The sequence below is a fragment of the Zalophus californianus genome, chromosome 4 (assembly GCF_009762305.2).
Source record: "Zalophus californianus isolate mZalCal1 chromosome 4, mZalCal1.pri.v2, whole genome shotgun sequence".
Taxonomy (NCBI): domain Eukaryota; kingdom Metazoa; phylum Chordata; class Mammalia; order Carnivora; family Otariidae; genus Zalophus; species Zalophus californianus.
The window spans coordinates 25,586,322-25,610,472 of NC_045598.1; the positions used below are offsets into that span (position 1 = coordinate 25,586,322).

Consider the following 24,151-nt stretch of genomic DNA (forward strand, 5'->3'; position numbering starts at 1 on the left):
AGGTCAATTGACCTCGCTGGTTTGCAGCTTTCTAGTGCTTAGAGGGTAACATCTTTCTCACAAGAGTGGCCAAGAAGATTCAGTGAGATAATGTTGGAAACTCAGTAACTACCCTTACTTCTTCCTTGGAGGCCTAAATGAGCTACAACTATTGCTTGGATTCCTCTTGTGGGAATGGGGAGAACTGGCCTTCTGTCTTTTTTATAGGACTTTTTAATTTTCTGATTATAAAAGTAACACATCTGGTATACACACAGAGAAAAACAATGTGGATGTGTTTACACCAAACAGTCAAACCATTTTCCTCTAGGGAGTGGGATGGGGAAATGAGAATTTTCACTTTGAACTTTATCTCACTTATGTATTGCTTAAATTTTTTACAACCACCAAGTATTACTGTAAAAATGAGAATACACACTCACTGTAGATAATTTATCTCCTCCCCCCCCCCGCCCCGGTGTATTTCTTATATAAGCAGCATATTTTTTTAAACCCAGTTTGAGATTCTTTGTCTTTTAATAGGGAGTTTAATTACCTTTACTGTCATAACTGATATTTGTCTTACTGCTGTCATTTTGTTTTATGCTGTCAATTTCTGATGCTTCCATGTGGTGTCCTGTCTTCTCTGTCTCTTGCAATAGGCACTATGTTTCCTTTTGTTTTAATTTTCTACTGGGATAGGAAAATAGAAACTTGCTTTTTATGCTACTTGTGGATGCTTGGAAGTATTTCATAAACAGGTTTGAAATGATATTCTCTGTAGTGAAACAATTCCAGAAAAATACAGAAACAGTGTAGCCAAGGGTCTGGGTTTTAATTCTGGCTCCATTACTGACAAGCTGGGAGGACCCTGGGTGAGTGATTTAACCTCTCCGGGCCCCAGTGGGGACCACAACTACACCTGCTTCCTACCTGGTGCAAGGCTGGAATGAAGGGACACCTGTAAAATACTTATCCCAGTGCAGTATGGTTACTTGGTTCTTCCTGAAAAAAGACAAGGAAGGGGTGAATGGGGGAGGGATAACCAGGCATGCCTGTGTAGATGCCTTCACTGCCTAGATGGCTTTTTAAAGATATTTCTGACTTTAAGCATAAGGATCCCCTATGTCCTCTGTTCTCTAGATAAGGGGTCAACAAACTACAGCCTGGGGGCCAAATCCAGCTCATCCACTTAAGTGCTGTCTATGGCTGTGTTTGCCTAACGGTGCCAGAGTTGAGTAGAGACCCATATGGCCCACAAAGCCCAAGATACCTCCCAGCTGGCCCTTTAAGAAAAAGTTTGCTGACTTGCGCCTTCGAGCAACGAGATGATCATCCTTCTTTCTAAATTTAGGAGAAGATGCCATTTTCTCCCTTGTCCCATTATAGCCTCTCAAAAGCTAAGTGGCTCTTAGCATATATTAAAAGATTTTTTAAAAGACCATTAGCTTTTGCATTTAATTGTCCACAAGGTGGGGATACTTAATCAAAAACAAAACTAGAAAAAATGGAAAAGACAAAAGATACTGATTACAAAGCAGGGTTCTCCCGAGGCTGGGACACAGGGGAAAGGAGCCACGGAGGGGCCAATGCCCAGCCCTCTGAGGAAACTGAGCAGGCTCTCCCCTGTGCCAAGTTCACGGTCTCTCCAATGGGCTGCTCCCTATGTCTGGCTGCCTGCTGTCCTCCAACCTCAGCATTCCCCATCCTCCCGAGGGAATGGATGGGATAGTTTTTAATTTCAAAATTAGGACTTTGCCCCTGAAACAGTGAGTCTAATTCTCTTATGCACTCATACGTGGTTTCGAGTATCTCAGTGCACTGGCGGAACTAGAGTATAGGAGCCCCCGATTCAGGAAGGCGGGTCATGCCAAGAAGTGGGGTCTGTAGTTACTAAGCCCTGGTGCCTCCTCGGGGGGGGGGTCAGCTCCACTGGGACTGAGTCCCCACAGGCTCGGAGGCACTGAGAGCCTGGGCTTTTACCCCACAAGAGAATCTTGGTGGGCAGACAGGTCCAAAGGTCAGGGAACTGGTAAAGAAAAATGAAATGGTGGTGAGACCAAGCGTCCAACAGCGTGGTCCAGTGGTGGCCCCCGAAGAACAAAAGGAATTAGGAGAAGGGACAGATCCGGTGAGCAAGAGACAGCAGGGTAGGTGTCTTGGATGCGATGGACCAAGACAAGGACAACCAAAGAGGTCAGGGGAGAGAATGAGGAAGAATGAGGGGAAGCCTGAAGGAAAAGTGGACAGTCCTCCAGATCCTGGGCTCTGCATGGTGGCTTTGCAGGGTCATGGGCTTCACCCACGATCACACACGCATGATCACCCCACTGTTGCCAGTGATGGAGTGACTTCACCTACTAGTTCCACAGCTGAGAATGTCATTTCCAAAAAAGCTCACTCCACTGGGGAAAATGGCCATGAGGTTGTGTGGACCCCATTGTGGGAACCTGGAGGGCAGAAAATAGTCCGTTTATGGCATGATCCCAATCAGGCATTTGGAAGGATGGAAGAGTACCACTTGATCCCATGAAGTAGAGTGGTATTTATCTGATTGCTCCGAATGAAGAAATGGTTAAAACTGGGTTAAAATAATGCTCATGACCAACACTCACTGATCGCTGCCTCTCTGCCAGACATGGCTCCAAGGGCAGTACGTGCTCACAATGACCCCGTGAGGAGGTTGCCGTTGTTAATCGCACTTTATGGATGGGGCAACTGAGGCACGAAAGGGCCAAGTCATTTGCCCAGGGTGACTCAGATGATAAATTTCAGGGTGAAGGCAAAGGGCAGTCTGGTGGGAGGCAGGCTCTGGAGGCCATTAGGGAGAGGCTAACCTAATTAAAGGTCTTTCCTTCATTCATCCATTCAGTAATTCATCAACCAGTATTGGCTGAGCATCGAAGAGTCTAACAATTTGCCAGCTGTGTGGATGTGAAGCCAAGGAAGATCTCTTAACCTCACAGAGCTTACAACCCAGTGGCAGCACAGCAAACCAACTTGAGTGCTTTATGCCAGGAACTGCCCTTTATAATGTACCTGTTCTTGTCCCCTCCCTTCTGTTTTCAGCTGGACAATACAGAGGCTCAGAGGGAAAAGGGGACTTGCCAGGATTCCATGGACTTGGAAGGCCACCTTAACCCCAGACACTCTGCCACGTGCACTGAGTGGTCAGGGTCCCTCCTCTCCTCTCCCCTCCCCTCCCCTCCCCTCCCCTCCCCGTCGGTTCCGGGGCAGTGAGTGCTTGGCCTAACGCTCCCCTTCCTCCCCTGTCCTTCCCACCTGCTGGCCAGGGTGCTCAGATTTGGGTTTGGGGACTGGGTATGGGGAGAGGTCAGTTAGGTCTCCACCTCTGTCCATCATGTGAAACGAGAGGAAGCAGCTTCCTGGCTCCCCAAAATAGAGAACTGCAGCCCCTGCCTCCGCGTCTGCCGTCACTGCCTCCAAGGGGCTGCTGGACTGCTCACTTTGCGTCCATTATTCACGAATTTTACTGAGGGCTTGTTCTGGGGCAGGCCCTGGGCTTGGGATGCAGATGTGGCATGCTTCCTGCCCTCAGGAAGCTTCATCTGGGTTTTAAATGCCTGCAATTTGGTGGAACAGATGAATGGTCTCTGAGCCTGAGACAAAACCTATTCTGCGTGGCCAGGCAGGACTGAGGGAGCACCGTAATAACCCTGTGCTTGCTTCGAGCTATGTCTCTTCTGGCTGGTCTGCCTTCAGCCTCCTGAAGACCAGCCGCAAGGACACAGAGGCAGCCTTACTAGGAGCATAAAGCCAAGGCGGGGAGACGTCCCAGGGAACTGGGGGAAATGAGCACGTGCAGAAGAGAGTGCCAGGCAGTCTGCGAGCCTTCAAACTGCTGCCAATGCATTGGGCCCCAGAGCTCCCTGGGACAGGAGCTGGAAGCAGGGCTTCTAACAGCTGTGTTACTGAGAGAGTTCTCAGTTGAAAGGAGAGGGGGCTTTGATGCCTGACCATCAAAAACCAGCATTTCTCCAGATGAATCTCTGGTGACAATTCAAATTTCTGTGCGAAGTCGGCCTATAGAGCCCCTGCTGTCCCAGTGTGAGGGCGAGAGGGTGGCCTGCATCCTGGGAGAAGAGGAAGGATGGTGCAGACTAGTGCCACTCATCCCCCTCCACATCTGCTCTGGCCGACAGCCCCGGCCCCCAGCCCCGGCAGGCACGTACCTTCACACCGCAGCACGGCACTGTTCCAGACCACGCTGCCCTCCTTCAGGATGCAGGTGATGGTCTCCGAGCCCTGAGTCCCGAGGAAGCCTTCATCACAGAGGAAGGAGATGGAGCTTCCCAGCTGGAGGCTGTCACCAAACCGTTTGCCATTCACTGGAACGCCGGGATCTGGGCACTCGTTGTGTCGGAAGGCTGTGTGGATGGGGGCCAAGGACGGGATTAGGCAGAACTGGCATGCAGATGGACCCCCCCCCCCCGCCGCCAGAGAAAATAAGCTTAATTACGATAGGCAATCCTAGACCCCATCACTTCCACAAGAACCCACCCTACTGGAGTCAGAGCCAGATGCCCCAGAACCAGTGAGCCACAGTGGGCAGAAAGCAGGTGATTGTTAAAACTTGATCTCCTACCTTCCTGAGCACCTGATTCAATTTCAACCTAATGAACATATCGAGCTCAGGCAGCGAACTAAGTATTTCTCATGTCAGCTCATTTATATCATATAATGATTCCATGAGGTAGACATAATTACCCCAGGTTACAAATGAGGAAACTGAGGCTCAGCATGGCTTAGGAGAAGAGCTTCTTCCTGCTGTCACATCCATTCCACACTTCCCTAACTTCAGACAGTTATGGGATCGTTTATGTTGCAGATGAGCTGGACTCCAAGTCCTGTGACACTAATAGACACTAAGCATCATAAAGTAGGTGCCCTGGACTCAACCCTGTCTGAAGCCATTTCCTTCATTTCCTTGTGTATTGTCAGGCTGCCTCTCGCTCTGTCCAGGCAACTGATAATGCAGTGGGAAGGGGGCAGAGGAAAGAGAGCACTTGCGGGTTTAATTGAGCTTTTCCTCTTGTTAGTTACACGGTTCTGGGCAATTTATGTAATCTTGCTGAGCCTCTGTTTCCTGACCTATAAAATGGAAACCGTACTTCCCCAGCAGGGTCATTTTGGGATAGAAATAAAAGGAAAGTTGGTATGAATTTGAAAGTGGAGAATGTTTGGGATGGCGCCTGACAGATGGTAAGTACTCCCTGAATATGAGTCCACTGCCTTCTTCCCATTCCCACCCCGTCTCCACGGAGCACGTTCCCAGCCTGCCTCCATCAGGGTGCCACAGTTCTGGAGCTCAAGTCTCTGAGCCACACCCTATCTGCATCCCTGCTGTTGTGAGGACGCAGCTTTCCAGGAGACCAGGCTCCTTGGCTCTGCAGGCGGGTGCCACTTTAAATCAAGAAATCAATTTGCAAGCCTCTGAAATTCACTAGTGATTTTTTTTTTTAAAGATTTTATTTATTTGACAGAGAGAGACAGCGAGAGAGGGAACAGAAGCAGGAAGGTGGGAGAGGGAGAAGCAGGCTTCCTCCCTTCCCTGACGCAGGGCTCGATCCCAGGACCCTGGGATCATGACCTGAGCCAAAAGCAGATGCTTAACAACTGAGTCACCCAGGCGCCCCTCACTAGTGATTTAAACACTTGCCCAACCAGAGACAGAAAGGCCCCAGAGGCTGCTGGATCTTGCTGGAGGCAGGAGACCTGCAAACCTGGAGATCCTTCCTACCGAAGGCAAGCCACGGGAGCATGTGATGCAGAGATGATTGTGATGATCCCTCAGCGGATGCCCCAACACCCTTCCCACTGAAATGCAAAGCCCAGGTCAGCCCAGACTTTAGGCTCCCCACCTTCCTTCATGAGGAATGATGACTATGAGGTTGCCCTGACATTTAGAAAGATGCCCTGGGGGGCGCCTGGGTGGCTCAGTTGGTTAAGCGACTGCCTTCGGCTCAGGTCGTGATCCTGGAGTCCCGGGATCGAGTCCCGCATCGGGCTCCCTGCTCAGCAGGGAGTCTGCTTCTCCCTCTGACCCTCTTCCCTCTCCTGCTCTCTATCTCTCATTCTCTCTCTCTCAAATAAATAAATAAAATCTTTAAAAAAAAAGTTTATAGGAAGATGCCCTGGGAAGAAGAGTGGTGCTTGGGGCCCAGAAGTCCAGACATGTCTCTTAAAAATCTGATCAGTTACACGCAGGCATGCCTACATGCAGGAATATGAAGCTACTTCCCATGTCAGGGCGCAAAAGCTCTAAGTCAAGGGCCTTTCAACCTCAGGTTCCTGGCATGTGGAAGGGGTAGATAAAGCTTAGCTACTGATGTTTCTGCTGAAGCAGCCGGTGGTGATGACCACAGAGGTGCTCACACGGCAGGTGCTCGGGGGACAGCTGCTGCCATCACCGTTGTTCCAAATGCCCCACGTGGAGGAAGGATTAGCTTTACTCTAAGGAGTGCTAGGGGTGAAAATGGGATCACTGATCCTTGTTCCAGGGGCACCGGCTTCAAGTCAGCCTGAGCGGAAAGCACCCAGTGCTCTTTGACTATGGAGAAGCTAGCTGTCTGGGAAGTGAGTTCCCTACGCTGGGCAGATTCAGGCTCAGCCTAGATGATCATCACCTGCATGTGACTGAGGAGCTTTACGTCCCAGTTCCCAGACACTTGTCTGTGGACTACTATTTCACCAGCTACATCAGAATCACCTCTGAAGCCTGTAAAAATGTAGATTACAGGGCCTCACCCCTTTAGGGATTCTGATTTAGCAACACGGCCCAAATTTAAAACAATTATGTCTACTTATCCCCCCACTATCTCTATAAATGCACAGAGAAATATCTGATGTCTGCAATAGTGTTCAGCAAAGGCTGGCAAGAACCATTTCTGGGTGAGGGGGATTCTGGGTGGTAATTAGTACTTCTTTGACCTGCCCTGTTTGTTGAGTATGTAATGTGTTGAATGTGTATCATTTTTATGGTGATGGAGAAGGCTTGGAGAAGAATGCTAGGTAGGCTCAATCCTCTTTTAGGCCAGGTCCCTGCATTTTGCTTCCCCTTTCCCCTCCCCACCAAGGACTCAGCACTTGCTGCTTTTTGGAAAGTGGGCACTTCCTAGGATTTGGTCTTGCTGGGAGACTCAGTAGCCATTTTGTCCCAGGCTGCCCACTGATGTCCACACCTACACTGAACCTGCAGAGTTCCCAGCCCTCACTATCCTGGAAGGTGGGCCCCCTGGGATACCTCTCACCCCTCTTTCTGTTCCCACCAGCAGGAAAAAAGGGCATTAGTCACTTATGGACCTTTCCATCCAATACACATTTACTGATCCTTACCAGGTCCAGACTCTGTGCTGGGCAGAAGGGATAAGAAGGTAAGTATACATCCCCCCACCTTCCCAGAGCTCATGATCTCATGGTAAGGCAAGGATGGGGATAGATCAGCTAGAAGCTAGAGCACAGTGCTAGACTGGGAAGACTAGGGAAGATGGAGCTGGGTTCTGCTTCTGCCTGACTGTGGGTGGCGGGGACAGGTACACCCTGGAAGAGGCGTGCCCTGAGGAGACTGATGGTTTCTAGCAAGTTCACTGCCCTGAAGAAGGTGCTGAAGGGAATGCTGGGAGAGGGCTTGAGCCTGGGTGGTTCCTTGGAATCTGAGGTCCCCAACGGCCCCATCTCAACTCGACTCCAGGGACAGGTGGGACAAAGAAGCAAGACCTCTATGCCAAGGGAGAGGGGTGGGGGCTGGGAGGAGATCTGTTCTGTCAAAAAGCACCGGACTATGTGAGTGTTTGCATGCATGGGGTGGGGTGGGAACTGGGGGCTTGCATTTCACAAGCAGCCCCTGGAAGTGGATCTGGTGAATGGTTCAGGCAGGCCCAACTTCAGCCCAAATTTGACTATTTGCCATTGGCTAAGTTCACTGGGTCTACAGCTTATTATGACCCGAGAAGCACTTCTTGCTACCTTTGGCAGTTTTCTATTTCTGGTCTCCGAGCTCTGGCCTTCCTCCGCCTCCTCACGATAGCCCCAGGAGACACAGAAATGCAAAGAATTTCCACTTAGCTTCAGGCTCCTTCTAGAGAAGGGACCCAGGGTTGAACTGGAGGTGACAGCTTTTGGACTGTGGCCCTGAGAGGGGCGATGAGGAAGTGCCCCAGCAACAAGGCTAATAAGCCTCAGATCCAAGCAGAAATCTGCTCTGGACCCTCGTTTCCGATTTGACCGCAGGGGTGGGAACTGGGCAAGGCGAAGTGTGAGCCCACGGGGAATACCTGAAGTCAACAGTAAGCAGGTGTTCAAGGACCAGGGAGAGCCCCTTGAGAGGGATGGGCAACAATGAGAGGAAGACACAGGCTTGCTCTCCCGGGGGCCCTCCCCGGTGCTCACTGGGCCTTCTAGGAGGGGGAGGGTGGGACGAACAAATGAGGTCCTGGGCTCCTCTGATGTTACATATTGCCCTTAGAGGAAAGAAATGCTCAAAAGAGAGTGACTCCACTGAAAAGAGCACCCTGGCCAGCAGCCAGCACTTTCGGCTTTTCCAGTCATGCTGGAGCCCCATGCCGGGGGCCCCCCATGGCCCACCCACATTGATGCTCCTCCACGGGGGCACCCTCCACCATGCTCAGAGGCCAGTACTCCGAGGGTTGGTCTGCTGGAGACAGAGTGGGGACTCACTGGTAAAGGTGATGTTGAAGCCCCTCTTCCCTGTGGAGTGGTCAGTCTGGAACTCGAGACGGGCCACGTGACCACTGCTTGTGATGGAGGAGGGGAGCTGGTTTCCTGAGAAGGTGCCCAGAACCGGGGCCTCGGCCGTGGCCCCATCCTTGACAACCAGGAAGTCAAACTGAGGCTCCACGTCAATGTCGTTGAAAGCCAAGTGGATGCGGCTCTCGGGCCGGGCCAGGATGAGCCAGACACAGTGCAGGTGGTTGCCGTAGTCCTCTGGGTAGTTGGGTGACAGGACGACCCCGGAGGGGCTGGTGAAGTTGAAGAAGCAGGAAACTGCAAGAGAAGAGCCGTGGAGGTCAGTGCGCGTCCCGGCATTCTGCCTGGGCTATCAGGGGTTGGTGTGGGGAGCATTTCCTTGGCCTAAAGAGCAACTGAAAGAAACTAACACCAGGGTTGGGCCGGACTGGCTGGGCTCTGAGCTCTAGGAGGGAGATGTGCTGGGTTCCATGCTGGGCATGGTGCTGGGAAGGGACCCTCTGACCAACTGCAGACATGGCGGGTGGAATTGGTCCTCTTAGCTGCTGGTGATTCCCTGGGTGGTAACCAGGGTCAGGACACCCAAGTCCATTCCTCCTCTTTAAACATTATGATAGGTATGCCCTGGGGATTTGGGCAACCTGAAAGCTACAAAGCTACATAACTATGCTAAGGAGGTGTTGGGTAAACACGGTCTTTCAGAGACCAAAGCTTTGGAAGAACCATGGGGGAGGGGTGATGGTGGCCTCATCTCCCCCATGCCTTGCCCACTTCCTGTTCTCTCTCCTAGTTTATCCTAAGGACTCACTCTTCTGGAATTCCTTATTTTAAACCCTTTTCATGCCAGTGACTAACAGACCCTGGAACAAGGCTGAGGCAAGGGAAATGCTGTAAGTGGAAAAACAAACAAACAAGCAAACACTAAACAAAAATTAAGATGGAAAATAATAGAACGAAAAAAATTGCAACAAATATGCCAAAGGGTGAATATCAATATTAAATTAGAGCTTTTATAATTGCATAAGAACATCACCAGGATAAGCAAAGAGTGTGCTCACAGGATTCGTAGGAGAGAAAATAGAATTAAAATGAAAACACAGTCTATTTCACTAGTAAAAGAAAATAAAGAAAAAATACGCAGCCCCATATTGTTGAGGCTTCGTGGAAATTCATACGTATTTATTGCCAGCTGCAGAGTAAAGTTGATATAATCCTTTTGGAAGGGAGGATATGAATTCTTATCAACAACCACAAAACTATTCAAATATTCTGACTCCGTAGTCTCTAGGAATTAATTCAGAAGAAAAAGAGCCGCATGGACAAAGATGTTTATAGTGACATAATTTTATTAGAGAAAAAAAATGTGAACAACCTATATGCCAGCCTAATAATATGAGGTAAATTATAGCCTTTAATGTGATGCTGTTTGAACAAAATCATTAAAGTGATAAATACGACCCTGCAGAAAGAAGAACATTAAGCATCATTTTAAGTAAAACAGTAGATCATAAAATTATATGTATACTTCCGATTATAGCTATTACATATTTACATGTGGATAAAGACTGGACATGAGCCCCCGAATAAAAATTGTTTTCAAGTAATAGGTTTTGGGGTAATACTTTTTCAAAATGAAAACAACACTTAATTTTTCTGACTGCAAAAATGATATAGGCTCATACTAAACACTTTTAAATGTAAAAGTATAAAGAGGGTAAAAACTAATATGGGCAAATATTTAAATACCTTTATAACATTTATATTGATGTTTGGTGTTAATAATATTGAAACTTAAGTTAGCAAAATATTTGGCTTATTAATTATAATGAAGCTAAGGTGAAAAATAATAATGAAATCATGCTTGCAAAAGAAACACACACACAAAACAAAGGAATTGGTGACTCCTTATGTTGAGCTTCTCCTTCCTTTCCCTGACTCTACTCATCCTCCCCTTTTCCACATTAGGTACCCCTTTTCCAACCTGCTACTCAAAGCCTTCCCATCCAGTTCTGCAAAGCGAACCTGGTCCCTAAGACATATTCAGTCTTACCCCTGTAGTCTCTGCGTTTTAGGGGTATAGAAAGAGTCCGAGCCAAGGGGAGAGATGGATATGAAAAAGCATTTAGGCAACACAATATAGGGTTAATAGTGATTATTATGATATATTAATGGTGGTTACTAAGTGCAGGCACTGTTCTGAGCACTGTCATCAATTACTCAATTTAGCTGTCACAATAACACTATTTGGTAGGTAGCTCATTTTAAAGATGAAGACACTGAGGCCCGCAGAGGTTAAGTAATTTGCCAGTGTTGCTTGGTCAGCAAATGGTAACGGCAAGTTCAAATCCATCTGACTTCAGGGGCCAAGCTCTTAGCCACCCCCGAACATCCGCTTATGAGAACAGTACTGCCCACTGGGCCTAAAAGTGGAGTCCATGGGGTGTTCTTAGAATTTGCTGAATATCGACCTGTCAACTCCTAACCACTACATTAGCACTGAAGTGGGGGGGCTCTAGGCTGGTCATGGGTGCCCCCACACAGCCATGCTGTCTCCAGCTGCAAGTATAATGCAAATCATGAGGAATCCTAACCCAACAGAGCCAACGACCTTGAAGACAAGGGGCAAAATCACAAGGCCTGCCTACCAGTAGAACCGTACCAAGGCAGACCGAAGGCAAGAAGAAGTGCTATGATTTCAGAGGGAAGACCATCAGAAGAACTGTAAACATGTGCACAAGTGGCTCTGCTGCAGAGGAGAATTTAATTAACATCACCTGAGTCCCCACCCCCACTCCATCACTCTATCACATTATTCTTTTTTCTTTATACCTTTGTAGTGGGTTGCCATCTTGCAAAGCTACAGGGGCACTATTTTGAGCAGCTGTATATGGTAGCTTTACTTATCACTCTCTAAAATTATCTTGTTCACTTGTTTGTTTATGGTCTGTCCCTCCCTCACCCCAACACATACACATATGTTCCATGAGAGTAGAAATCTTGTCTGTTTGATTCCTCTCGGTCCCTAATGGCTCCCATGATGCCTAGTGCATTCATTGTAGGTGCTCAATCAGCAAATCAATATTTGCTGAATGAATCAATGAATACAGTTGACCCCTGAGCAACACAGGTTTGAACCACACACATCTACTTACACGTGGATTTTTTTTTAAATAAATACAGCACAGTACTGTAAATGCATTTTCTCTTCTTTATGATTTTCTTAATAATATTTTCTTCTCTCTAGCTTACTTTATTGTAGGAATACAATATATAATACTCGTAACATATAAAATATGTGTTAATCAACTGTTTATGTTATTGGTAGGGTTTTCGGTCAGCAGTAGGTTATTAGTAGTTCAGTTTTGGGGGAGTCAAAAGTTATATATGGATTTTTTGACTGAACAGGGTTGGGTGGGGAGAGGTTGGCACCCTACTCCCGTGTTGTTCAAGGGTTAACTGTATTTAATGGTTGATACCATCTCAAAAGATGGGGACATGAATACCTGTGCCTCACATTCCCAACCCGTTCTAACCCCCCAAGCAACAGAATTGACCAAAGTCTGAAAACCAGGTGGATACCCGAGTCAGCTCTGGAAACTAGGAAAAAATACCAGGCCATGACCCTCAAGGCACTTCTCTTAGATACAGTACAGATCTGTTCCTAAATAATTTAAAGTAGAAAAGAGAATGACCCAGCCAAGTTGCTAAACAGCAAAGACAACAGAAACTGCTCCCAGTGTCAAAGACCTCGAAAAATATATTAGTCACATAAAATTCATTAAAAAAAAAAAAACACTCAAAGATGTTTTCTACCCAACCAAGAGATAAACCAAAATGAAGAACTCAAGTGTGGGAAAGTTTTGGTTAATAAAAAAAAAAGATTAGGAACAAGCAAATAAACGGTATAGTAAAGAATCTAAATAATTGCTATAAACATAGTTATAAAACAGAATGCAAGCAATACAAATATCCCTTCGAAGAGAAGATAAAAGATACCACTCCTGCCCAAACCCCAGGATAAAACTCTGTAGATGACACTGGTAGAAAGCATAAAGTTGGAGCAAGGAGATATGCTAATTTCCTCATCTTGCGAAAAACTCTCTTATATAGTTTCTGTGGTTAATTAGAGAGATATAGGTTAGCCCATGTTTTTAAAGATGTTAAGAGTAATTAGTAATAGACTATAAAGTAGCTTATCTTCAAAATTACCAAAGGGGGAAAAAGGAAAGCAGTCACTTTAGCAAAACATGGAATTGAAAGGACAAAACAAGGAAGCATAAAGAGGGGAAATGTAAAGTAAATGCTAAAAGAAAAAAGAGACAAAACATTATTTATGACAATATACGTGTACAGGTTAACCTAGCCCAGTAAAATATAGTTCTCATTTTGGAACAAGACACACGACTTACACAAAGTGTCTCAGAGTAGTTAAAAACAAGGGAAGGGGCCAACATAGCTCAGACTTCACATTAGAAGAGGATTAAAGTTCACCAATGCCAGGTTCCAGAGATTCCTATGTGTTTGGTGGAGTCGTCCAGAGAATCCACAGGTTCCAAAAGCTCCCCCAGGTGATCCTAAATGTGCAACCAAGGTTTCAGAAGGACCAGTGGAGGCAAATGCCAACCACCCAAAAAGGGGGTTTTAATATTAAGATCAGACCCTTGGATGTTATAACGTCACACCAGACTCTTGGGTGATCCTTGTTTTTGGTCAAGAGTCTTGAACAGCTACCAAAAGACATTCTTCTTGCACCTGGAAGGACATGAAGCTCACAAACTGACACTCATAGAAAAGAGTGTGGCCCTACAAAGCTCAGTCTAATGCCCTAAAAGATAACTCAGACTTGCTGCCATGAGAGCAGGAAAAGGGCATATGCATTGTGCTACAAAGGTCTAATCTTTCTCGCTCTGGAAAATTATGTTTGCGTGCTACTTTGGAATGTTTCTGTTAGAGAGCACAGTTTGCTTCTCAGTGTCCAAAATGAGGAAAACATCAAGTGCTATAACTGGATCTCATCATTATCAATCACCCAGGTTACAAGAGGGAGATAAGGTGCCTACCCCCTTTGGAAGTAGTTATGCTTATGGATCTCAACCTTGGATAAACCTTTAAATCAGAGGGCTCTGCCATCGCTCAGACTTTTGAAAACTGATAAAGGTGGAAAACTCATTAGCAGGTGTATGCATAATTACTGTGTGTAATATCAGATCATTATTTGATAGAAAACACAAGGGGCTTGTTGGAAAAACCCCCTTTTACTATCTTCTCTTTTGGTATTGTTATTGCTGGCTTCACTGCTTTCAAAATGATAATTCAATTACGGGGTGGGGGGAGCTGACAAAGCAAAACAAAATCCAAAGATGATATTTAAACAATGGATGATGCACAGATTCCAAAATGAAGATATGACAGTTATGATACTTTATAGCCCAAAGCACTGACACAGATCAAATAAACTATTTTTAAAAAAGTATAAGAGTTGGAGAAAAATATACTAATCTGAAATCAAAAATAAGTAAAGATAAAGCAGATCTGTAAAATAGTATGAGTGTGTATGTGTTACATGAAACTGTGTGGCCTTCAAACAAGGAGAATCATCCTCTTTACAAGCACCCATGGAATATTACAGAAATGGACTTTATCTTATGCTACAAGGAAATCTCCATAAAGCTCTCCACGAAGCAAAAACTATGGGGCCATATTCTTTGTTCACAGTGCAAATGAACTAGAAATCCGTACTAAAAGAATACAGGAGAATCTCTAAATCAGTTGAAAATTCACAGAGCCCTTTCTTAAATAAGTTCTTGAGTTCAAAAAGGAAATGAAATCTGTCAATATAGACTAGTTATAAGAATGATGATGGTATCAGGTCAAAGCTGTATTTCACAGAAAATTCATAGCCTTATTCATTTGTAAATTGTAGAAAAATAAGTTAAATGAATGTTTAAACTCAGAAGTTATGGAGAGAATAACTGAACAAGATCAAAGAGAGAACAGAGAGGGCGCCTGGGTGGCTCAGTTGGTTAAGCGACTGCCTTCGGCTCAGGTCATGATCCTGGAGTCCCGGGATCGAGTCCCACATCGGGCTCTCTGCTCAGCAGGGAGTCTGCTTCTCCCTCTGACCCTCTTCCCTCTCGTGCTTTCTATCTCTCATTCTCTCTCTCTCTGACATAAATAAATAAAATCTTAAAAAAAAAAAAGAGAGAACAGAGAATAAACTTAGAAAAGATAAAAATAGAAAAAAAATAACAGAAAAGCCCCATAAATAAGAAACTTCTCACTGGTCTACTCAAGAAATAGACGGTACATATAAATATAGGATAGTAAAACTAAGAAGATAAGTCTATTTTAAAAGAATAGTACATGTAACATACTAATAAATTTGAAATCTTGACAAAACAGAATTTCCTAGGAAATTCTGAATTACCAAACTTGTGTGAAGAGAAAAACACAAGAAAACTGGAATGTACTTAAGGAGTAGGTGGTTTTGTGGCTAGAGCTTTAAAACTTTAAACACACCATAATAGCCATGCTATTTAAATTAATTTTGATACAACTACTCCCATAAAACAGTATATATGATACACATATTCACACCCACCTACTCACACACCAACATACCCACAGTGTAAAAAGAAATCCCATATGCAAAGTGTTAGCAAATCAAATTCAGCCCTACAACAATGAACAAACAGAGCCTATATAATGAAAACAACAAAACTTTACTGATAGGCAGAAAAGAAAATTTCAAAATGAGAGACGCACTATTTTTCTGGGTGACGAGTTCATATTATTAAAATGACAATTATCCTCAAATCGTTGTATACATTGAACATAACTCCAGGCCTAGCACACACCAATTTTTTTCTTTCTGAAACTTAAAACAACTGTAAGATCCATCTGTTGGAATAAACAGGTGAAAAGAGCCAACGTCTCCTTAAAGAGATGAGGTGCCAGTCAGCAGTCCCTTACAACAACCCTCTGAGGTGGATGCTATTATCCACACTTTACAGATGCAGAAGCTGAGTCCAGGTGTTCAGGTAACCTGCCCCCAGTCACACTGCATGGGGGTGACGGGCTGGGATATGAACCTAGTCGAGCTGGTTCCAGAGCCCAAGCTCTCAGCCATGACATCTGCTTTCTCCCAGTGTAAGGAGGCCTTGCCCACTCAGATATTAAAACATATACTCAATCTGCAATAGTAAAATCTGTATTGTATTAGCTTCAAATGAGAGAGAAATGGAGCCAGAAAAGAAAAGTTCAGAAACAGATACAGACATCTAAAAATTTAGCATATGACGAGGGGGGGCTTTTCACATTGGCAGGGCAAAGGTGGATGGATCAATAAAGGATGCTGGGACAAATGGCTAACCAGCTGTGGAAAAATTAGATTCATACCTCACTCAATGCACCACAGAACTACTAGAAAAAAAAAATAAGGAATATAAGGAATATTCATATAATCTCAGAGGTGGAGATGGACTTTCTCAGCATTACACCAAAGTTGGAAATCATATGGGAAATGATTTTTACCTACAGACATGAGAAACTTTTGGATTTTAAAAAAATCACCACAAACAAAACCTCAACACTGAGGAGCAAATGGAGAGGAAATATTTGCGGTTATTCCAGTTAAATATTTACTATGTTTGCCATATACAGAACGACAATTCAATAAAGAAGACAAACATTCAAAATAGGAATATGCGCCAAGGAAATTAAGAGGTCACTAACAGAAGAGTAAAGCTGGTCAACAGAGATGCGGGAAATGTACAATATTATTGGAAAACAGAAACGTCAAGTGACAGAGCTCTCACGTTGGCAAGGAGAAACAGACAGCATGGAACTTTGCAAGAGAATGGAGAGAAGCTGGAAGGGCAGATGGAGGTTAAGCAGCTGAGGGAGGAGGAAAAACAGGAGAGTGGTTGCTAGAAGGAAGGACTATCTGTTCTGAAATACAGCGGAGCATCTGAGGAGGGCAGAATGCCACCCTTTGGGTTTTAGTGACAAGAGGTCATCGGCGACTTTGGTGAGAGCAGTCTCCGGGTGTGGGGGACACCAGAATGGGCAGGTGACAAGGGAGCGGCAGCTGAGGAAAGGATGCAGCAGGGAGGACATCCTGTCAAGGAAGTCCGGGTGTAAAAAGGAGCATTAGAGAACGGGCAGGGTGATGGGGGTGTGTGAAGAAAGAGCTTTCCTTCTAAGTTTTAGAGACCCGGGGTAAATTTAAATGGTGATGGGCAGGACTCGGCAGACGGGGAGAGGCTAGAGACACAGAACAGGGAGGATGGACTGCACATAAGGCATAAGGTTCCTGAGAAGGTGGGAGGTGAGGGAGACTCTATAGTGAGAACAGTCCATTAATCCCTGGTCGTGAAAGTGATGTGGTGTGTATTGAGGTGGATGCTAAGAGATAAAAAGAGAAAAAAGGAAAAAAGGAAGAGAATGGAAATTTTCTGAGCGCACTGTAATGAAGGTAAGGACTGTTTGTAAATTGTACACTTCAGTTAGCGCAAGCGCGTGTGTACCAAATTGCATTTCTTACTGGAAGTTCGAAGGTGTTCACAGGTCCCTGATTTAAAGCCTAAAAGGGATGTATAATCTACAGGGGGACTGCTTTTTGATGGGAGAGAGGAGTGAACATCTCCATTATAAAGCAGAGAAGGATGGGAAGGAGTATAATCTGCAGGCTGGGTGACTTTGGTATTTGCAAGTTGAGGACTGTCGCCAGGCTTGCTGGGTGGGAGGCAAGGTCACTCTCCAGTGCCAGGTGGGGGCAGGGGCTACTCATGGGTTTGAGGGGAGCGGCGAGTGGACAGCTTCCACGGAGAAGAAAACAACGGGCTGACTTGAGAAGCACAGATGGATTGTTTGGCGCCGCGGCAGGCTCTACTGAGCTGGGCACCCGGGAACCTGCAGCAGCACCAATTTGCCTGGTTGGGCGATTTTCTCCAGCAGTGCTCACCCAAGCAGGAGAGGCCCAGTCAGGTCGTTCTTGCTTCATTGTGGGTCTCCGGACCAGTAAACTGAGGCAGCTCTTCAGGCTTCACAAACCCACCCTTGAATGTCTTTGGCCTCCTGCTCAGAAGCTCAGCGTATGTTCGTGTTATCTTAATATCATCTCTGGTGCTGGAGCCTGGCGAAAGTTCTCATTGAACTTCCCTGGGGCTCTGCAAGTGGTGAGAGGTTCTCAAAGTCACATGCAGGAGGGGTGAAACTGCTCCCCCCGGCAGGGCTCATCCTTATCCTAAAGGAGATTAGGTTAAGGTGGGGTTCTCTTGAGAATACTGAGGATGTCTTACAGAAACTCCCACATTCCAAAGGGAGCATTGGATCAATGGGCAGCGCTGGCCACGTGTTTCCCGAGCACACGGTATGTCCTCTTACATTCATACTGGATGTAATTCAATCCACAGGCCATGAATTGTGCTCATGGCTTTGTGTTCCTTTTTTCTTTTTCTTTTTTTTCATTTGGTCCAATCCCCACCTCCCAGGCAAGCAAGACTGGGGAGCTGGTGTCCTGAGTTAGATGAGCAGGGCCTTCAACCGAGCTGATCTCCCCCTAATTCCTGAACCATGTCCATTCTGTCCTCCATCACACCCACTCACTTTTCCCACCTCTGGCTCTGGCGTCCCTTTGCAGTCATCTGCAAGCTTTCCTTCTCTACCTGACATTCACACTGTGGAACATGAAGGGATCGATTTCAGGGTTGTCTTTTTTTTTTTTTTTAATTTTTTATTGTTATGTTAATCACCATATATTACATCATTAGTTTTTGATGCAGTGTTCCATGATTCATTGTTTGTTCATAACACCCAGTGCTCCATGCAGAATGTGCCCTCCTCAATACCCATCACCAGGCTAACCCATCCCCCTACCCTCCTCTCCTCTAGAACCCTCAGTTTGTTTTTCAGAGTCCATCATCTCTCATGGTTCGTCTCCCCCTCTGACTTACTCCCCTTCATCCTTCCTTTCCTGTTATCTTCTTCTTTTTCTTTTTTCTTAAAATATGTTGCGTTGTTTCAGAAGTACAGATCTGTGATTCAACAGTCTTGCACAATTCACAGCGCTCACCGTAGCACATACCCTCCCCAATGTCTATCACCCAGCCATCAGGGTTGTCTTAATACTAACTCACATCCTCTCTAGGGCACCCCACCCCATACATGACTCCTCAATGTATGCCCCCTGGGCAGGCCACCCTTCAGAGCCCCAGACCTGTATATCCTGGTCTTTGCAACGTCTCCACCTCGCCCAAGGATCACTGGAGCACCTGCTGTGTGCCAAACACTGCTCCGGGTATGAGGAACATAGGTTGGCAACCAAAGAGGAGCAAGCCCTCAGCTCCCCTGAGGTCGATATTGTAATAGAACGTAAGCCTGCGCGCAGGGAAAAAGTCAACATAGTGGGGGTGGCTTACTTCCAGTGAGGAGGTCAGAGATGGCCTGTGTGAAAAAGGAGCCAGCCATCACAAGGGAAGACCGCCACAGACGAGGGGATGAGCTTGGTGCAGGTGAGGGACAGAGGGGGAGCACTGTGGCAGAGGCAAGGTGAACCCCAGAGCGACTAGGAACAGGAGGTGACATGAAGAGGATGGCAAAGGGCTTTCAGACCATGAGAAGGAGTTTGGATTTTGTCACAGCGGATTAAACTAAATATGTCCAATATTGAAATCCGAAGTCTTCTTTCCCAAACCTGGTTCTCCTGGGTCTGGAATGTTCCCGGGTGTCAGCAAATGTTTCAGCCCTGTCATCACTCAGTGATGGGCTTTTCTCTTCTCACTACCCAGCCACTCCTGCTTTCTGCCACGCCTCCCAAGTAAATTCCAGCAGCCCGGGCCCTCCGGCACACGGCAGACCGGGGAGGGAACTGTGTGATGTACATCTCTACTGGGGATCCCACTGGCACCTCAAATGCATGTACAAAATTGAACTCTTTATCTGTTTTCCTAAGCCTCCCTCATTCCTTATCTCCATGAATGACAACACCCAGTTACCTAAGCAAAATATATCGACTCCTTCTCCCTCACTCCCATATCCAATCAGTAACTTCGGTTGATTCTATCTCTTCAATATCTCTTGTACTTGTCACATCCCCATCACTCCCCTGTTAAGTTAAGGCCCTCTTCCTGCCGCAGTAGTCTACCTGGTTTCCTGGCTTCAAAACTCACTCCCTCTGAATCCATCCTCTAGAGTGAATTTCATAAATCACAAATTCTCATGATGTTACATCCTTTCCTGGACCTCTTTAAATTCTCCCGATTGCACAGAGGATAAAACCCAAACTCCTCAAAAGGGCACAAAAGACCCCCAAAGCCCTAAGGCCCTCCCACTCCTGCACTGCATCCTCCACCCCAGCTGTATTAGATGACTCACAGCCCTACAAATGTGCAAGGCTAACTCCATGTCTTGCCCAGGTCTTTTTTCCTTTCTAGAATATTCTCTCCTCCTATCCACCTGGAAAACTCTGTTAAGCATCATATCTCTTGAGTGGTGTGGGTCCCTCCCACCTTTCATTTATCCTTCCTGGCTGCGGTCACGGAGTCTGTACACCAGGTTCATCTCACTCAGTGCCTGCTGTGGCTTCGCCCTTATCTTCTTGAGCTTCTGCCTTCTGCCATGAGAACAGAATGCTCTATGTACAGACTGGTCCTTCAGCCTGGATCTCAGAATGAGAGGCTAGGTAGAGCCCAGCCAAGCCCCACAGAGCTGTAACTGACTTACAGCCCTCATGGGATATGAGTGAGAAATAAATGTCTGTTGTTGCAGTCCACTGAGATTTTTGGGCTGTTGATGCCGCAGCAGAAGTTGATTAATACACTATAAAAAGGGGTATGAAGAACTCAGAAAGTGAAGGACTGCCTTTTGGATAAGTTGGTTAGAGAAGGCTTCTCTGGGGAGGTGGCAGCTAACAGGTAACGAGAAGGACCCAGCCACCCGATGAATATTCCAACATGGTGAACTACAAAGTGCAAAGGTACTGGGGTAGGAAGGAGTTTAGAGACTCTGAGGATCTGAAATATAGTGGCATGGGATGAGGAGAGAAGTAAGAAGGGGTCAGTCACATCGTGCTTCATAGACCTTTGGCTCAGAGATCTCCCTCAGCATCCAAAACATTCAGCTGAGGACCAATCCCTTTCTTGGCATAAAGTCTGTTGGGTCATGGTTAGGGTAGCCACATCATACATTGCCCAAATTGGGACACTTTTGAGAATACTAATAATTACTTTAGGACACCAGATTTAAACTGGAATTGTCCCACACAAATCTAAATGTATGGTCACCTCACTCATGGTACTTTTATCTTCCTTCTGCAAGAGTATCCTTTATATTGAGGGGGTGGTTTCTGGCTCAAGCTCCCCATTCACAATCCAGGCCCCTTCTGGAGCTGGAATTTTAAACTGAAGCTCACTGGTGGGGTTCTGACAATTCCTAAGTTCTTGCCTCCCACAACCAGACCCTGTTCCCTGTACCTCTTTAGAGGCTGGCTAAGTTGTTGGCCTAAACGGACAATGCCACTCCTGTTCAGCTCTTGCAATTACCCACCTGCAGCCATGATTGCTTCTTGCCACGCCTCTGGAATAATGCCCACCCAAACCATTCCTGGTGCTTACCCTAGCCTTTAGACCCTATTCAGAGCCAGGCTCTGAACTGGGTCTGATGTACTCCTTAGCTTCTGGCTGAGGACTCCTGTCACCAGCTCCTAAGATAGGTCTAGAACCTTATGGAACAAAGCATGAGGAAAGTCCCTGCTCTGTACTCGTGGGAAGAGGCTGAGTCTATACTTTCGGGGCTCAGCTTTTACCTTGAAAATAGACCATAAATTCTTTGAAAAATATGCATAGCGAAGCCAAGCCAGTACCCCCAAATTGGAACAAATGTGAAGCCTTAAAAATTTGGGTTTGCCTGTTATCTTTCACTTACTAGTTATATACCTTTTTTGGGGGGGGAGGGAGGCTACTTCTTCACTGACTTCGTTTCCACATGTATAAAAATGGGACTAATAACTTCTAAATCACACATTTGCTGTGAAGATTCATTGTGATTGTGCTTCTGAAGGTGCTGAGTGCAGCACCATACCTGGGCACATGGGAGGTATAAAATCAATTTTTTGTTGAATTTGAAATGAGGCATTTCCCACTTCTGCTGCTGATGGTTGTCTCCACACATGCTCCTGGTCAGCCTATCTCTGAGTCTCAGCCAGCCCACTGAGGCAGCAGGAGAGCTAACTCCCCACCTCTTCCCATAGCCCATTGCTCAACCAAGCAAGGTTTGCTCTCTGGTCCTTAGTCCCTCTTCTCCTCAATGAGTGAGTGGGTAACTCCAAATCCAGAAGATTCTGACAAAACTCATTTGCAGGAATGATTTGAGGGCTTGGTTACTAACTATGCTTGGTGCTACCTTCTGTGGGAAGACCAACTTATAAAAGGAGACATAGTCTATCAGCTATAAGGGGGTACCTGGTGCTGAAGAGATCTATACCTGAGTATTATATATTCTGTTAGTCTCGAATTTTGTCTGGGATTCTGATGAGCTGTGCCATGAGGGGTGAAGAGTGGGTGCCTCAATGACCCAGTCTTCCTTGAGTGCCAAGCAAAGGTGCATCTCACTGTTGTAAGGTCTCTCAGCTGCCCATGCCCAAACCCTGGGATCCCTGAATGATACTCGTAGGGTTCTTTCTTTGCCACAGGAGCAGATCTCAGTCAAGTGAGGGGATCAGCTCCAGCGGATTATTATCCTGGTCAGCCAAACACAGGTATTATCTGGGGAAAAAGTTATTTTGGTGTGATACAGCCCAAGAGCTCAAGCCTTCCCTAATGGGGAAGGGGAGTTCATGAAAGGGTGTAGACTACATCTTCAACAGCTCAGAAGGTGCTCCTGGGACTGTACTTTGGGGCCCGCAGGGCCTGTCCTCTTCATCTAAGCCCTGTCAGAGAGTCTCACCATCTTTTCTAAGGCTATTCAGCAAAGCATCTCCACCCAGGGAGTCTGGAATCAGCCATGGTCCTGGCCACCCAGAGCCCAGTCATACCTCAGACTATCTCCCATTGAAGACTGGAGAAGAACACTTAGTGGCTGCTTACCACGATCAGTAGGAAGTATGTTTGGATTTCCCTCCACAGGAATCCACAAGGATCCAGGGGAGTTTACAGCTGGCCTGAGAGAGCTACCTTTAGCACTATAGGAGAGTCTCACCTAATTCCAGAGCAAGACGGGAGTTAATCAGCCTATGGCAGCAGTCCTGTTCTTGGCCCATCTTCCCTGAGATTGCCAGAATACTGCCTTTGTACAAAAGGACTGGAGGAAGGGCCTATAAACCCAAGAGGGATAGTCTAAGACTCTCATAGGAAGCCAAACTCCAGAAAAAGTGAGTGGTACCTTCTCCAGGAACCAGAGCCCAGTGACACCCAAGACAGCCAGGGCTGATGGCAATGTGATTATGACTAAGTGAGATGACAAACTTGCCCAGAGGCTCACAGAATGGAGGAGGGGTACCAGTAAGAGCTTCAAGCCCCAGCTCTTGAGCCAACAGCTGTGAAAACAGATCCTCTTGGTGAAACTCTGTGTCTCCTCCATAGTCCTCTTAGTCAAACGTGGCAGAGCACAGTGGAGAAAGCATGGTCTGCAGTGAGGACACACTTAGCATACACACCACTTTGGAAATTTTACAGAGAGAAGAACTTGTTAGCTCTGATACCACGGGTGAAAACTGAAGTGAGAATGGCAGATATGTGCCGTCCCCACTATAAGCAGAGGCCACGGTCCAGGATTAGACCCCCAAAGCTTGGTCAGTTTCCCCAGGCTTGTTTCACCCAGGTAGCTATGGTCCCAAGATACCTGGACTAGGACTCTTAGTTGTAGGAATATAGCATTTGGACTGAGCCTTATACTCAGTTGTGTTCACAGTTTGGTTCTGGGCAGATTCCTGAGTTAGACTGGGCTGAAATTTTGCCTGTGCAATGATTCTCCAAGAAGTCTCCTGAGAATCTTTCAATTGGGATAAATTTTTCTTCCTTTACATTCTGGGGGCACTTTGTGGCCACCTCTATTATTGTAATAATTCGAAGACTGCTTTGTAATATAAGTATGTGCTTATCACATTCACTAGACTATGAGCTCTTAGAGAGCAAGAGCCATGCTAGAATCATCCCCCTTACTCTCCCAGGGCTGAGCACAATGCCCGGCATGCAGCTCCCATTCACATTTTGCTGTGTTCAAATGAAATGAGAGGCAGGCAACAAAAGCATCAGGTTGTAATGTTCAGAGGACTGGACTTTGCATCCGCCAGGGGATAGCAACGTGGAGGTCTACATTTCTTGGATGCCAGGAGGTTACTGCCATCATGATGACTGGCATCATGAGTTATGGCAGCCTCATGCTGGTGAGACTCATAACAACAACATATGGCCACATATGTCATAGCCCCATGCCTCCAAGAGGCTGC

The 24,151-nt window shown here is 46.3% G+C and overlaps 1 protein-coding gene across 1 annotated transcript in view; it reads right to left on the reverse strand.

Annotated features, from left to right (window-relative positions):
* The window catches only part of CSMD2 (CUB and Sushi multiple domains 2), a 594,848-nt gene that overhangs the window by 209,312 nt on the left and 361,385 nt on the right, over positions 1-24,151 (reverse strand). Inside the window, exons 14-15 of the mRNA XM_027615123.2 lie at positions 8,677-9,003; positions 4,173-4,367 (exon numbers count right to left, since the gene is read on the reverse strand). Of these exons, the coding sequence (XP_027470924.1) occupies positions 4,173-4,367; positions 8,677-9,003 (522 nt within the window). The remainder of the gene's footprint in view (positions 1-4,172; positions 4,368-8,676; positions 9,004-24,151) is intronic.